General features: G+C 36.5%; 1 protein-coding gene across 5 annotated transcripts in view; it reads left to right on the top strand.

Annotated features, from left to right (window-relative positions):
- The first annotated feature begins 2602 nt into the window (after positions 1-2602).
- The window catches only part of pax2b (paired box 2b), a 29119-nt gene continuing 14808 nt past the window's right edge, over positions 2603-16913 (top strand). For 2 of the 5 annotated variants that reach the window (XM_059531432.1, XM_059531429.1), the window contains exons 1-5: positions 2604-3240; positions 4508-4673; positions 5750-5947; positions 9060-9139; positions 10317-10436. In XM_059531432.1, coding sequence (XP_059387415.1) covers positions 3198-3240; positions 4508-4673; positions 5750-5947; positions 9060-9139; positions 10317-10436 — 607 coding nt within the window. In that variant the 5' untranslated portion in view covers positions 2604-3197. Of the gene's footprint in view, positions 3241-4468; positions 4674-5749; positions 5948-9059; positions 9140-10316; positions 10437-16913 lie in introns of those variants that run through there. The other 3 variants (XM_059531433.1, XM_059531431.1, XM_059531430.1) reach the window with 3 other exon arrangements.

Genomic DNA, 16913 nt, shown 5'->3' with positions numbered 1-16913 from the left:
GAATAAAAAAATATATATCTAATAAGAATTAATATTTTATAGATGTTTGTTTAAACCTATATGAAAATTCCACGGTTGGCTTCCATGTGACGTTCATATGCACACATATTCAAAATAGAAATAATCATATCAGCCTTTACTACTTCGAGAAGCTCTATCAGATGCATAACCAGATAGATTATCAGAGTTTCTCTCCGTAAATGTCGGTCGCTCGGAGTCAGACTCACTTCTGCGGATGCTCGGTAATGAAGCGCGCGCTGCTCTGATCGATCGGTGACGTTACCATGAGAACGGGAGGCTGAGAGAACGAGGAAATATCTTCACCTCTGGCAAGATGAGCTTCCTCAATGCTCAGCAGAACGACGAGGGAGAACAGAGGAGAGCCGGGACGAGCGGAGAGATCCGTCTTCGGGATGTGTGTGATTCCCGTCTGAGTCTGGAGAGACTCCGAGCAGCGCCGGAGAGAAGATGGATTACTCACTGTCAGTGAAGCAAGGCCCTAATCAAATTAAGACCCCAAATGTTTGATTCTTTTTTCTTTTTTTATGATTTTACATTTCACTTTCACTTTTTTTATTATTATTATTTTTTATTTACTTATTTATTTTTTTTGCACGTCCTCAGGTGGAATTTCTAAGCTAGTCTACTCATAATGTCAATATTACTGTTATTATAAATATATAAGAGTGACATTAAACTGATCATTATATAATTTGTTTTTGATTTTTATTTAATTATTATCTATCTTTAAATTACTTTTGTTATCTTTTAGTTTATTTATATAGATCCATTAATGATTATGTGTGATTCAGTTTACTGCTGTCTGAATGCTTTTAATAAATTTGGCGTCCTCTTGAATCTGAAACCCTTACGGACTCAAACACACAACGCCAAGTCCTGTTATGATTTACGATGTCCGCTCAAATTCACTGTGACATTTCTCCATGGGTGACAAAAACACTAACACTTAATTTTAGAAGTCTACAAAAAATAAAATAAAAAAGAGCACAAAACGCAGAGAGCACAAGGGCAGGGGGGAAAGGCTGGGAGGGGGTCTCAAAGAGAGAGAGAGAGAGAGAGAGAGAGAAACCCTAGCTTTGGGGAAGGTGTGCAACGGAGGGTGAAATTAGAGCCCGCAGTGATACATATTGTACCAGAAGCTCCTCCAAAAACACCAGGAGAAAGAAAAATCATCCTCTAACCTAACTAGGAGGCAGACTAGCCGACTTGCCCCCCTGCGTCCCTCAGAGATCAGTCCAAAACATTTCCACTTTACTGCCGCTTTCTGCAGTCTTTATAATGCCAGTGAGTATTTCATTCTTTGTTTAAAAATATCACCATGAAATAACTAAACATAAAATACATTCTAAAAAAATTTGTTAAATATTGTATGAGGTAATATCATGTGCATTAATATTTTAAACAAAATTATATTTTTCCATAAATTTCCGTCAAACCCTTCCTAATCTTGAAATTACATTTTAGAGATAAATATTTTTAATTATTTAACTATTAATTATATTTATTTAGTTTAAAATGAATGACTCCTATTAAATCTGCAATTTAGTATTCGTTTATTATATTGGCTCTGAAATCAAAAATAAAGCGATACCCTCTTGTGAATAACAAGCACAGCATCAAACACTGAATAAAGGTAAAACAATTTCCAAAAATGTAAATAAATACATTAATTGATTAATTAAAAACTAAAAAGGGACAATGTATGAATAGACAAGTTGACTCTCCTTTGCATCTTCCTGTTTTTGATTGAGTCAAAAAAGGTCCAGGTGTGTCTGAAATTTTAAAGATCCTGATATTTATATGATAGAATAGCTACATTTGCATTTCTTATAGGAATAATATACACATATATAATATTTTATTTTACCTAACATCTGAAAAGTCTGAATTAAGGCTATATCTTAGGTAGCACTAGTATTTAGAACTAAATAACTATTTCACAAATATATGAATATATGAATATACAAATATTTTCCATTGCCTCAAATTCTGTAACGAAAAAAAAAAGAAAAAAAAATTGTGTGTGTGTGTGTGTGTCTGAAAAAACAAATCTTTTTTGTTGTTTCTCCGGAGGATTTGGAGACGATATAGCGCCACCTACAGTCAGCCTCTGTCAGTTTGACCCAGTCTAAAGCTGCTCACCGCAGAAACGAGCGCAGCAAATCAGAACAAGATGGTGTTTAAATCAAACCATAATCACACCATCGACCTCTCCATTAATGACATTAGAGCTGTGCTTTTCCAGCAAAATGCGTGTTTGGCATAGTAGGCTATTCCGGAGGCCACAGCTGTGCGCATTTATTCTGCGTGTTACTGTGAGATGCTGACTGAAGGTGAAGGTTAATTTAATACAAATGCTCATTTTACGCATCTTATTACCTGTGCGCTCGTTTGTTATTCGTTACAGAATGTATACGACTCATTGCGAACATGGAAGAAAATAGGCAATTCTGGTTTGACAGAAAAGTCCTCACAAGTCGTAAACTATTATATCACAAATTATTTGCTTTTATCCTCGCTCAATTTCCACTAAACTCTCATTCACTCAGAGGCGCCCAGTTTCTCCCTCCCCTTTTGGAGTGACAGGCGGATGGAGCTTCATCTGAGCGAATCACAAAGTGCTGGAATCCACTGCCTTTGTCTGATACATTCATCCATAGTGGCGAAAGAGGGTCTGCGTAAAGGAGGGGGCTGAGGCTTTTACAAACCAACACGAGCGACCCAAGTCCTTCAGTCCCGGGCCGTGCGCGCGTGCAAACTCGTCGTGTTGTTATTGAGGGAAAGCTGTGCACAGGAAACCCGCAGTCTCCGATGGTTGTGCTATCTGTCATCCATGCGCAGAACCCAAACCCAGCAGCCCTGCACCTGCTAACCAACACCACCGGGATATAAGAGATACTAACACACGGATGGATGTGACGAAAGCTGAACATGAGTTCTGGGGAAAGCATGCGTGCTGAAAACATTTAAGCATTTATTGCATTGAGAGCAATTTGTTCTGACCTAGAACATACGGTCATGTCTGACACCTGACAAATCCTGCGTCCATTTGCCACTTTCCGAAGTTCCCCTCTCCTCGACTGGATTCAGTTTACATCGTTTCTTTCAGTTGTTCTTTGCGTAAGAAAGACGAGACGGCGACTTCAGTTGATTACCTGTCTTTCCTCAGTTATCCGATGGATATTCACTGTAAGGCAGACCCCTTCTCCGCCATGCACCGTGAGTTACACTGGAGTTTATCTGGAGAATGTCTTTCACGTTTGAGCCAATTAAGATTCTCACTGGAATAGGAAATTATTAGGCTTCCGGATAAAAGATAAAAAATTGCACTGTTCTTTTATTGCATTTAGTAAAAAAAAAAACATAAATAAAACAACACAAAACGAAACCATTAAGACCTCAGTTAATAACCGAGATAATCGTGCCTGCTTGTGGTGAGGAAATTAAAACATGCTTTAGCTGTACTGTTATTTACAAAAATAGTGAATGCAAGGAATTAAAAAAGGCCAAAATATTGAGAATATTGGGAAAATTCCACGTCGATTGACTGTAGTTAATATTCATGATTATTAAAAGCAAAAACTGTACATTTAAAATATATGTAACTAACATAAATTGACTAATGGTTCTGCATCAAGCTTTGGACTTTCAACTGAATTAAAATGGAATGTTTTAAGAAAAACAATCAATTGAGAATATAACAATATGTAATGTGATCAAACAAAACTGTTTAATAATTTATATATAGGGAATGAAAACAATAAATGCTCGTGTAATTTAATCGCTCACCTACGAGTAACAAGCCCCAGCATTGTTTCAAAACCCCGGACAGGAGTTTAATGTACATCACTAGAAAACATATAGAGGAAAAGAAATATATATATTCTATTTTACGTCAATAATTTTACGCAAATATTATATTTAGGTAATTGTGTTATACATCTACAATTGATTCATATATATATATATATATATATATATATATATATATATATATATATATATATATATATATATATATATACATTATTCTTTTTGTTTAATGCATATAAATGCATAATATATGTTGCAATATTTTACATTATTATATATATAATATAATATATAATAATTATATATAATAATGCTAATAATAAGAATAAACTATAATAGCCTAAAATATGTTTGTGCAAGTTTCGCTGTTTATATGTGCACTTCTGTAACTAAAATAACGCAGATCGATTATGCAGAATTTTTTTTTATCATTGCACCTATTCGTTTGCGTCTGATTATTCAGCGACTCAATGTGAGTAGATTCAGGGATTAATTAGCACAAAGTGTGTTTGATTGCACTTAACCTTTATTGCGTTTTCCAACTCGAGTGTGACGGTATACAGAACGCGTCTTTGGTTAATTGGACGAAAGTGACGGACTTGTGACGGACGTCACTGACGGCATGTGTGTAATGTTATGTTGTGGGTGTTTGGTGCTGTTGTCTCCGGTTTAGGGCACGGGGGAGTGAACCAGCTGGGCGGGGTGTTCGTGAACGGAAGGCCTTTACCTGACGTCGTGCGCCAGAGGATCGTGGAGCTCGCGCATCAAGGGGTCCGACCCTGTGACATCTCCAGACAGCTGAGGGTCAGCCACGGCTGCGTCAGCAAGATCCTGGGCAGGTGAGACCCTAACATGACATTTACTCAGTTCAGGATGCCCCATTAAAGAACAACGCATCGATTGATGTAAAGTGTGTTTCAGGTGCTTTGTGTTTTTTTACATCTTTTTTTAAGCTTCAATAATTTAGGCTACAATCAAATTTTAGAAGTAGAAATGTTTATGTCGTCTCTCAATTAATGAGAACACAAAACAATGAATTAATCATAGTTTTAAAAAAGAATTAGCAACATGCATGCAATAGTTTTATACTGAGCACATGACGAACCACCCAACATGCAAACATTAGCTCGTTTTAACAGCTCAATATTGAGAATCATGCAACTTTGCCTTTTCCCCTTTTTATTATCCAATTTAAAATCAACACAACCAAAAGAGTCACATCTAATGAGCTTGTACGATCTGTGATGATTATTATCATTACCTTCCCCAAAACTGTTTTCCATTTCAGACTAGCCTATTTAAAAATGCTTTAAATGCCTTTTATTTTCATAGAAAAAGGGACAATTAATTTATTTTGGTCTGGACCTATATATGCATGCTTAAACATAAATTATTTGACCAATGATTTTAATGCTTTAAAATGATTAATTATTGAAATATTAATTTAATTGGCTAGTTCGGGCTATTTAAACAAGGTCAAAAAGTATAAGTAGAAATGCTAATGAGCTTTTTCAGTCATTGCGCGTCCATTTTATTAAATATAATAAATAATGGATTTAATAATAAATTGATTTATTAGCCCAAAAATGTTTCTAACATAGGCTAAATTGGTTTTAGCTTAGCTTATTGTAGTTTGGTCATCACAGTATAGAATTCCGTTTCAAATATATATTTTCTTCATCTTGGATTAATAAGTGAGTAGCTAACTAAAGCAGATGGGCTGTTTAATGTCCTGCTGCGCGAAATTTTAAATTAGTATTCTAATCATATGATAATTTCCTGCTAGTGCTGCTATGGGCTGTGTTAAGTAGCTTAGATAAAACATTTTCATGGCTTTGTTAGCACGCATCTGTTGTTTATTGTAATTATAGGTTTGGTCGGGTTATGAATATCAGATTTACGCTCGTTTCTGCAGATATTATGAGACTGGCAGCATAAAGCCTGGAGTCATCGGAGGATCCAAACCTAAAGTGGCCACGCCGAAGGTGGTGGATAAAATAGCGGACTATAAACGGCAGAATCCCACCATGTTCGCCTGGGAGATCCGGGACAGGCTGCTGGCGGAGGGCATCTGTGATAACGACAGCGTCCCCAGCGTCTCCTCCATAAACAGGTGACGAAACCCCTTTAACAATAACTCTTGTGCCAATTACTGAGTGACTTCAGGAGAGAAAACGTCTCTATAGCTTCCGCAAAGACATTTTAAACAACGTGACGTGCAACTCTGCATTAAAAATTGTTTGACAATAGCCTATTTGTGTTCTGCCAAGAATTTGATCTTACCTGAGAGTAGTTGAGCGGCATTCGGTTGCTATGGTTACCAGCTCAGGTGAAGGGACTTCGCGGGCTCTGTTTGGCGCACCTTGACTGACTTCTAATCGCAGTTTTTAAATCTTTAAATTAAAACAAACCACATAGCCTACATCTGAAACGCACTAATACTTTAATGAAAAACGAATCAATTTAAAGCCTTTTAAAAAGAGAAAGATAATAATAATAATAATAATAATAAAAACGTTAATCAACTTTAATCGATCGAGCAGTTTTCTTTTACCCATTCTGATCACCATTCGTTGATAAAATGTATATATATATAAAACCCCCAAAATTTTTTGAAATTTTGTTTGCGTATTTTAAGTAGGCCTATAAATGTCCTGAAACTCATCATGGTAATTAAGTTTGGTGAATATTATGCTATCTATTGTTGCGGTATAAAGCTCTGTTCTGTGGCTTTGTCGGTGGTCTCTTGGATGAAATGCAACCCCCTGCTTCAAAGTACCGCAACAATGACAGACTGGAGCTCTAAAATCTCATCTATCCGAGTGAAAACCGATCAATGAACGGCTATCAGATCTGGTGAAAGAGACACAGAGCTGCTCGATTAGACTTTATACCGCAATTTATCTGTTCCGTCTGTTTTCCGAAATAAAAGCCTATAAAAGAAGACTTGGAAGCAACAAAGGTTTTCAAATTCTCAATTTTTTTTGTGTAAAAAAACCGGTCTAGAAAATAAATTATTTAAGAATATATATAGCTATGAAATAATAATGAAAATAACGCGTGATTTTTTTTTATTATTATTATTTTTTTACAGTTCACAATGCTTTATTTTTTAACATTAGGCTACTATATTCTATCTGGAATGATGATCGATAATATACCCTAAAAATAACATGGGAAATCTGCAGTATGCTCAATCCACTATCCAATACGATGCTATTTACGTCCTTAAAATGGTGGTTTAGGGTGGTGCGTTAGACTTGTGTGGAAAATCAAAGCGCTAAAAAGAATCAGTGAAGCGCTGAACTTTGGTTAAGATTCACTCTTCCATAAAACCAGACTCTGCATTACATTTTAATGAGTCGGTGGCGAAGAATAGAGCGCCTCACACAACAGAAGAGAAGGTTAGAAAAAATTCATTTCATGCCTCATGGTCACCTAAAAAGGGCCATTTGAACGTCTTTTGACATGAACTTGGGAGATAAATGCAAAATGTACGTTAATGTAATTACCTAAGCCCTTAAACGTCTCTAAAATATAATTGAATTCAGTCTGGCTATTTTGAAACAGGAAACAGGTCTTTGTTTATGAGGGGAATTAAAATATGAATGCAGGCAAATGTGTCTCATTTTAAAGACTGTATTGGGAAAAGCTTAACTTTGATGAAAGACTAATTATTTCACCTTTAAGTCTGTTGATATTTAACAGTGTGTTGATTATACTCATGCACAAAGCAATGTCTGGATCATTGAATAAGGGTAAAACCAAGCAGAATCTGTTGACATAAGATAAAATAATTTTGAAATTCTGATAAAAGCCAGCTTGCAACTCGCGGAGGAGTTTGCTGATTCATTATATGCAAAGATGTGGTGTACAAGAGAATCAGCTGCACCTATAACCTCTCGTGCTTTATTCATTAAAGCAAAATGTTGCATGAAAGATAAAAGCTCTAGTTGTGTGTGCAAAGTGAGATCAGGGCCGTTGACAGTGAGAGGATGTTCAGACTCACAACACTTTTCTTGACCATACATTATTAAGTGTTACAGAGTTCCTTTTCTACTAAAGTGTCTCTACAGCCAACAAGTGACAGCACCAAAACCAGCAGACTTATAAAAACCTCCTCAACGGCGCTCAATATTATTGATTCACAAGTAAAGCAATTTTAATAATTCTTCTGAGGATTTTCAGACACAACCCAGACATTAATTCACTCTTCCAAATGACTTCTTCAATAACAGAAACATAGATTGTGGATAAAGTCTGCAGATTTATTCTCCCCAGGCCACGCGAGGGGGTCAAACTATAGTTTTAAAGAGAGAAATGAAATGCAATATTGATATGTTGTCTCTGCACATTTCTTTTCATTCTCTGTTTCAATGCCCCGAGGATACATCCCTAAAGCTGATGTTATTTCTGCAGATATCAATATTAGCAGAACACTCATTTTAATGGAAATATATTTGCTCTTTCACTAGTATCCGTGGTCTATTCTAAATATTTTTACAATCAATAATCTTCATGGGGCATGAAATGAAAAATATTTCACACAAACAAAAAAAAAAAAGCATGGTTTTTGCAAACATACACTCACATCGCCTCCAGTGCATTTGTTTGCATATGTCTGCTGAAACAGAAGCAATGCCGCTGGTGATGAACAGATCTAAAGTTTACAAATGAGCGTGACAGCGGGCCTTTTTCCCAAAGTGCCGTTTAGATTAACAGAATCAAACGCTGGCGTAAGCTTGTACACCGCACTGAGCAACTATTGCTTTCCTGTCACATATAATTTATAGCTTTCCATTTGCATCCCGGTACCCATGTGGCTAATTCAGAACTTTTTATCCTAGAGTCTAGATCAATAGAACCTCATCCACACTAGAACCCACCCTGAGGCTCTCCTTAGGACCGAAACACACACACACACACACACAAACACAGAGAGAGAGAAGACGTTTATCGAAGTGAACTGTTGTGATTTCATGCTTTGTTTGCAAGATCACTCAAGGCAAAAGAGCTCAGAGTGCTTTTTGCTATATCTCATCTTAAAGGTACGGCGAGTCTGCTGAGGGACATGGGATCTGAACGACTGCGGTTATCCGTTTTGTCTGCTCAGAGATATATAAAGTTAATCTGAGATTATCAGAGAGAGACAGGTGGACATAACTCGACACACTGCATTGGCTCTGGAGCTCCATGTGAGTGAATGTACTGTATTTACTGTGCAGGATCATACGGACGAAGGTTCAGCAACCGTTTCACCCCTCACCAGATGGGACGTCTCTTTCCACTCCAGGACACACTATAGGTAAGATCACTTCATTAACTGCAGAGGCCATCTTTAGACCTTTGTTGACAAGATCATCCCTCCAAATCAAATTAAGGGCCAAAGCTTTCTGCTCAGAGCTGGATATTACACGCAACCGGACCAGTTAACAGAAGAAAAACCACAATCAGGTGCTTTCCTACTCAAGTGGTTTAGGTCAAAAGTACAGATGCACAATAAACTTGAATTGTCTAAATTCATTACACCGCTGTGGATAATTTTTTCGGAATGAAATCCAATACTTGTTTCTTACTAATTTTGATATGCTGATTCCAAAAACAGCTTGAGCATCTCACAAAATATTATGTATTTGTTTGTAAGGTGAAGATCAGCAGAAAAACAGTATTAAAACATGATTCCTGTCTTCCTCTGAGCAAGACTACCAATATTTATTAAAATTCTGGCTCATTTTCACATGTATGATTGATTCTGGAGACATTATTATTTCATGCCCAATCCTGATTTTCATATTTTTTTCCCACTTCTTTGTAGATTGTAAGTTAAATTATTCATTTTGAATAATTTTTTTGTCATCTGCTTTTGATATTTTAATAAGTTTATTAATTTATATAACTTGAAAAAAAATTTATGATTGGAAGTTTTATAGATATTTTTAAATTTTTGTTTTCTTTCACAACAGCATAAATAGAAGGGCTGTTTTAAAAATCAAATCTGAATCATATAAAGTGAAGGGCAAAGATTCTGAGAAAACTGAGAAAACTATTTAAATCAGGAAATAAAAAAAAGAAAGTTTTAAGACTTAATGGCATAAAATAAAGAAGAAATGTTAAGGATTAAGCACATTTAATTTGACTAATCAAATGCAGGCAGTAACATTGATCACATGACAGACAATCAGATGCTTCCATTCAAGCTGGAGAACCTGATCATCAGCTTTTGTTCATTACTCCAGTCCTTCTGTTATTAATGAAAATAGAGTTTGTGTTTTCGTTTTTTACGCCTAAATTGTTATGCTGATAGTATGATTTGTAATCATGAGAATTAATGTAAAAAAATCCAAAATACTAGTGGTCTCAGACTTTTGAACTCCAAAGTATCTCGGGATACTCAGTATATATCAAGTGATATTCAGTAAGTGACTCTAATGTGATGCTTTACACATGGGAAGAGTTTGATCATCTTCTTTCACTCTTTATAGTCCCCAGTACAGCATCTCCTCCGGTCTCCAGCTCCTCCAATGACCCTGTGGGCTCCTACTCAATCAACGGCATTCTGGGAATCCCTCGCTCCAATGGAGAAAAGAGGAAACGGGAAGCTGGTAAGTCTGCGGTTTCTCTTTTATTCACATTCTTTTGGAGGACAAGAAAAAATTAATTCTGAAGTCACGCTGGGCTACAAACAATATATATATTTATATATATAAATTTATCAACGATAAATAATAATAAAAAAATGTTATTATTAAAGGCATACATTTTATTTACCTTTTTTTCCATTGAAATATTATTACATTTCATTTTTTTATATTAAATTGGTTACATTGAAATGCATGTTTGGATAAAGAGAAATAGCTGGTATCTGAGGACTCACATTGTCCAATGTGTGTTTGTATTATGCATTCACAAGCATTTTTTTCTGTTTAGATCTACTTTGTTTATTCTTGGCATATTATATTCGGAGTAGATTGCCCTTGAATGTGTGATGATTGGGTGCAGTATTTATCAAGTGTGTGACTCAGAGGGGGGCAGAGAGGGGTTTGATGTGGTGATGTGACCCCCCACAGGAGTCCCCCGTTATTAATCTGCACTGCAGTGATTAAGAGTGCTTCAGTAATTGCATGTCAAGATGATGTAGCCAACTAACAAACTCAGTCAAACAAGAGCGACAGTCTTAAGAGGACATTTAGCTCAAGGACCTCTCTCTCTTTCTACGGCGCTCCCTGTAACTATGGGCATGACTGGTCAACTTTGCAGCTTATTTTGATCAACAGTCATCCTACTACTATATGATTTTAGAATGACTTGCAATATATATATATATATATATTTTTTTTTTTTCTTTTTTTTTGAAAGTAATACTTTTATTCAGCAAGGATTCATTAAATTGATCGGAATTAACAGTAAAGATGCTTATCATGTTCAAAAGATTTCTATTTCAAATAAATACTGTTTTCTATTCATTAATCTATCACGGATTCCACAAAAATTGGAAGCAGCAGAACTGGAGCAATAATCAGAAATGTTTCTTAAGCAGCCAATCAACATATCAGAATGATTTCTGAAGATCATGTGACACTGAACACTGGAGGAATGATGCTGAAAATACAGCTTTGCATCACAGAAATAAATTACATTTAGCAACATATTCACATAGAAAACTGTTCTTTTAAATTGTAATAATATTTCACAATATTACTGTTTTTAATCAAATAAATGTATCCTTGGTGAGCAGAAGAGAAATCTTTCAAAAATATTCAAAACTATCATTGACTACAAACTTTGGAATGGTATTGTATATTTAAAATGTGTTGTATATTAATGTACAATATAAATTATTATTAATTAATATTCATGAATTATATTCATAATTATTCATATTAATATATTATTATTATAGTAATGTTTCAAAATATAGTTTTATTATGGATATACACATAACATTTCTTTACATATCTCAGACAAAACGCTGTGCATCTTTCAAAGATTTGATGCCTTTCGGTAAAACCAGTGATTAGTTTTACCTCAAAAGTTACAACGTAATAAAATAGCGATGGAGAGACAACTCAGAGAAATAATAAATGCACTTACATATTTCCTTGTCTGCTGACTTTGACGTCAAAGCTGATGATCTTGGCCACAGGGGTTTGAGGACTGTGTACATTCATATGGTGCCATACGTTGTCATGATGTAATTTTCTTGTCGAGCTAGAGAGATTATTTATGGCATAAATGACTCATGGCAATAGGTGATTAACCAAAACAACAGAGCAAAGACAGCAGCGTTCATGCCCTGTGCCAGCCGCGCGATTGCCATTTCTCGACGTGTAACTGATACAGTTCTGCATTAAGCACCACGTGATGCTCTGCACACAGAAAGAGTCCTTCGTGTGATTAGAGCATTGCACACGCAGTCGTTTGTGTTGCATTTGGGTTCACCCGTTTCCTTGCTGTCAGATGCTGCAAGGGCGCAGAGGTGACATCAGCGGCGGCAGGAATGATGGGAGACTTAGATCTGCTTGTGTCTGTGTGTGCGTCTTTAAGATGATTGACTGTTTTGAGGATAGTTCTCAGGCCCAAATGATCCTCTTGATGCGTGGCCATTTTCTTGATTTAAACGATGGGGATGAAGAGGTGGAGGAGAGAGAGAGAAGAGGAGGAGGACAGTGTCTGGCTGAGGCTAGCCTAAAAAGACGATCAGGACAGTTGACAGGCCACTGCTGGGTGTCGTCACGAAAGCTGATCATTTTCATGTGTTTTTAAGCCTGACCACTTCCCAATTTAAACATTCAAAAGATGTAAATCATTCAAACACAAGACGCGGGAAATCTCAGCTCGCGCGCTGTGTTCGGTGCGCGCGCATCTCACAGACAGCGACACTGAACCGAGCTCTCCTTTGCGAAGTTCTCCTCGAACTCCCTCTTGCACCTGAACGAACAAACACAAATCGCAGTTTAAACAAACAGAAAAGCATGTGAAAAAGCCCATTTCAGCACCGCGGTGTTCTGGTGGTGGTTCAAAACACTTTTTTAAACACAGAATTTGCCTCTTTTTGCTCTTGTACCGACAAAAACATACAAAATATGTCAAAATATCCATCTTGGAAAGTATGCTCGAAAAAACTGTCGGTTATTTCTTAAGTGAAAGTAAACAGTTGAGGAAAAAAATAGGATGTGTATTATATTGGATGCTTCATCGTCTCTTAAAGTGACCGCGCCTAATTTAGCTACTGGCTTCGTGATTTGTTAATCCAAGAAAATGAAAGAAAGACATTTTTTTTTAATATTTAATAGTAGGTGCAGGACACTATAATTAACTTAGGTAAGAGAGTATAGCAAATTAAAGCGAGCTGTGACATATTATACCCAAAAATCGTTATACATTGGACTACTAGTGAAATTGATTGAAAAACATGGGACCAAAAATTATTCAGACACTTTGACATCACCATGTTTTGCTTACGTGTTCTTTTTTCCTGAATTGCTAATGCAGCCTTTTCACTCCACAAACTGAACAAAATTAAGTATTGATAGTTGTGTAATATTGCCATACTAACAGTTGTCTGAAGTTTTGGTTGATTGTAATCCATTACATATCTTTCTATCAAAGTTATCTGACATTATCAAGATGAATTTGTTCTGACAGTTCAACTCTGAGTTCTTGTCATATTGTATTACCATTTTATAAACTAGAGCAAATAAACTGTGATAATGTAAGAAATGTTGAAGGTGTCTGAATACATTTTTGGTTTGACTGTTAATTAAATTTTTACAGTGAAGACTATGCAGTGCTATTTTATATTTAATTATTTGTTTTCTGTACCTGGACACCTACAAACATGAAACAACTTAAACATTGTGCAATTAGCACAAATCAATAAATAGAATGAACATATAAATTAAACATTTTCAAACAGGGCCCACTGGTACAACCTTCACCGGGTCCCCGCTGACCCCAGCTACGGCCTTGATGTTATGTATAACTTCACAATCGGTCATGTGTGGGCACACACACACACACACACACACACACACTGCACAGAATGCAGACACCTGGAATCTAGAATAGGCGTACTTTACCTTTGCCAGGCAAACCTGCAGCCACACAAACACACGGCTAAAGATGCTTTTAAAACAATGTCTTCCCTGCAGCAAATTCTGATGAATATAGAATGTAAAATGCCATAATGCTACATGTTTAAAGTCAGCATTCAGCACTAAAAATGAATGTTGTTTAGCAAAAATATATCCTTATGGAAGTAAACTGCACTGTAAACAAACGAGTGTATGACATGTTGAGTGATATAGTTACATTCACTCAGAAGTACCACACTGACATTTTGAAGTAGAAAGACTATAAAAGTAAAATGTACTCAATTAATACTTGTTTTATTTGAGAAAAATCAGTTTTTTATTTTTTTTCAGTGCATTTTACTTCCATAATGTGATGTATTTTTCCTAGTTAATCAGGAAAACAGATGCATGAACGTGCGTTAAGAAAGTCCATTTTGATTTCACTGGTTGCTTGGAAAAGTTTCTTAATCCACCAGACTAAAAAAAAAATTGCACTGAAAACAACCATTATCTGAGAAAACCACAGCGAGTTTTTAAAGACCGCACTGTCAGATGCAATGTATAAGATCTTAGTGGTATAAGGAGTGTTTTTTGGCTCCCGGTTTTGGCGGCATGCCAAGAAAGGCCAAGAGCTCACGCTGTTCTTACAGTAGGTTTGGAGTCAGCAGTGGCCTCAGACACAGGGCCCATTACGAGCTGAGCAGAGAGATAATGTGCTGTGACACGCGTTATGTACACGGCGGAGCTGAGAGAGCAGGCCGCGGGGACACAGGTGTCACACCAGCCATTAATCTGACAGCGCTACTGTATTACTGCAAATTAAAAGTAGCACGATAGAGAGAGAGAGAGAGAGAGAGAGAGAGAGAGAGAGAGAGAGAGAGAGCGAGAGCGAGGGAGAGGGAGAGAGAGAGCGAGGGAGAGGGAGAGAGAGAGCGAGGGAGAGAGAGAGAGAGAGAGAGAGAGAGACAGCTCTGATATCCGCATGGACCCTGGCTGTCTGAGCCGCGTTGCTGCAAGTGACATTTAAGAGAATTTGCAATTCCACCGAGAAAAGCTATTACTGCACAAATTAACATCTAACATCCACACATCCCAGCACCCCCCTTTACAGCTGTCTCATAAGAGCAGACCATTAAAAAGATGAGAGCAGTTTTACACCGGCCAACCCAAGACACCACGGAGGAGAGAGCGAGCTGGAGCTGCGCAGATTTAGCTCAGATTGTGGTCATGCGATTTTATTTTCCTAATCATTAGGTAAAAGAATCCTATAAATAAGATATAAAAAAAACATAAGCACAAAAAGATCTTCAAATAGAAGTTTATGATTTATCTGCATATTGTTATTTTTTTAGATATAACTACAGTTTCTTCAGTAAACGTGATGTCACAAAGTAACAAAACAAGACCAGTTCCATTATAATCAACAAATCTGTCTGCTGCAAGGTGATTATAACTGGTTACAACTTGCAATTCACAAATATTAAACATATTAACATGCTTTAACTATGAAAATAATTCCAGTGTGTTTTCAATAGCATGTCCGTACTGTATATGGTTTTAAAGGTCACGTTTTTCATGTTTTTTTGAAGCTTTGATTGTGTTTACAGTGTGCAATATAAATATAAAATATATAAATATAAAACACAGTATTTTTCACACAGTTCATCTGTATACTGCTGTTTTCACTGTCATAAAAACGGGCTGATGACTTCCTTGTTCTATAAAGTCCCTCCTTCAGAAATGCGTAACGAGTTCTGATTGGGCCAGCGGTTCCTGTGTTGTGATTCGACAGCAGCTTAGAGCACACTGCCCTCCTGGAAACGCGATTAGGCTTGTTTTGGAGTAGTTTAGAGAAGCAGGTGGGCAGGATTTTTCTGAAAACCTGGCAGTCCTGATCAGAACACACGTGCTGGAGATGTACTTCTAATCACAGGAGCGTTTTTACTGATGAGATGCACATGAAAATAGCATTCGATTTTTTTGCACATCCCTACCATCTAGTTAACAAAGCTAAACAGCGTTGCCCTTTGTGTAATAAGTTACAGAAACTGTTTAACGCACCAACTTAAATAATAAAATACACTTACCGGTTGTGGTCCATAAACAACGCCTTCTCCAGACAAAGAGGGAACTGCTCCATCTTTCAGGAATAATCTTTGTGCGAAACCGGCATTAAACTGATTGAGATTGAGGAAGCTGTCCTCAGCAAAATGTGCTGCACATAGTTTTACATGTGGATTATAATTTTCAGGAACCGAGTTAAACATAAATTAACCATTGATCTCTAAGTACAGCGTCTCTGGGAAGAACAAACAAAGATGCTTGGACTCCGAGATGAAAATAATAGGGTTTTGACGACATGGCGACAAACACAAACACAAACACAGCTCTTCCTTCCTCTCCGTCGGAGTGCAACAAGACCACGCCCCCTGTTTGTGTATTGATGTGGGCGGAGGTTAGTCAAAAAACTGTTTTAGTGACATCATTACTGCAGGAACTAGAGGGATGTAGTCCAAACGAGTCGTTCGTTGTAGGCGAATTCTGTTAAATAAAATATCTCGCTTGGCATTGAACTTTGAGCTTTATAATTTTACAGATTTTTTATTTATACTCTAACAACAACATTACACACTAACTAAAGTTTGAAACATGGGATCACGAAGAACGGGAGCTAATTTTGCCAACAACAAACTAATGTTTTACATTCCAGCTAACATTTGATACAGTATAACGAGGCCAGAGAATACTATAAATAACATTTTAACAATTAAACAGTTATTGTTACTAGAAAACCATAATACATTAATACAAGATCTCCTTCAGCTTTTGAAACCAAATTTCCACAGTTTTACTGTAGCAACAATAACTGTACAAACACTGATATTTTAATATGATTATCATGGTAAACTTGGTCATGCTCACATGCACTACAATTTTCCACAATATTATTCTAACATTATCTCCATAATTGACTTTTTAAAAAAAATCCAGATTACAATTTATTAT

The sequence above is a fragment of the Carassius carassius genome, chromosome 39, assembly GCF_963082965.1.
Source record: "Carassius carassius chromosome 39, fCarCar2.1, whole genome shotgun sequence".
NCBI classification, from domain to species: domain Eukaryota; kingdom Metazoa; phylum Chordata; class Actinopteri; order Cypriniformes; family Cyprinidae; genus Carassius; species Carassius carassius.
Note: the sequence above shows the minus strand (reverse complement) of the source record. Positions and strands in the feature narration are given on the sequence as shown.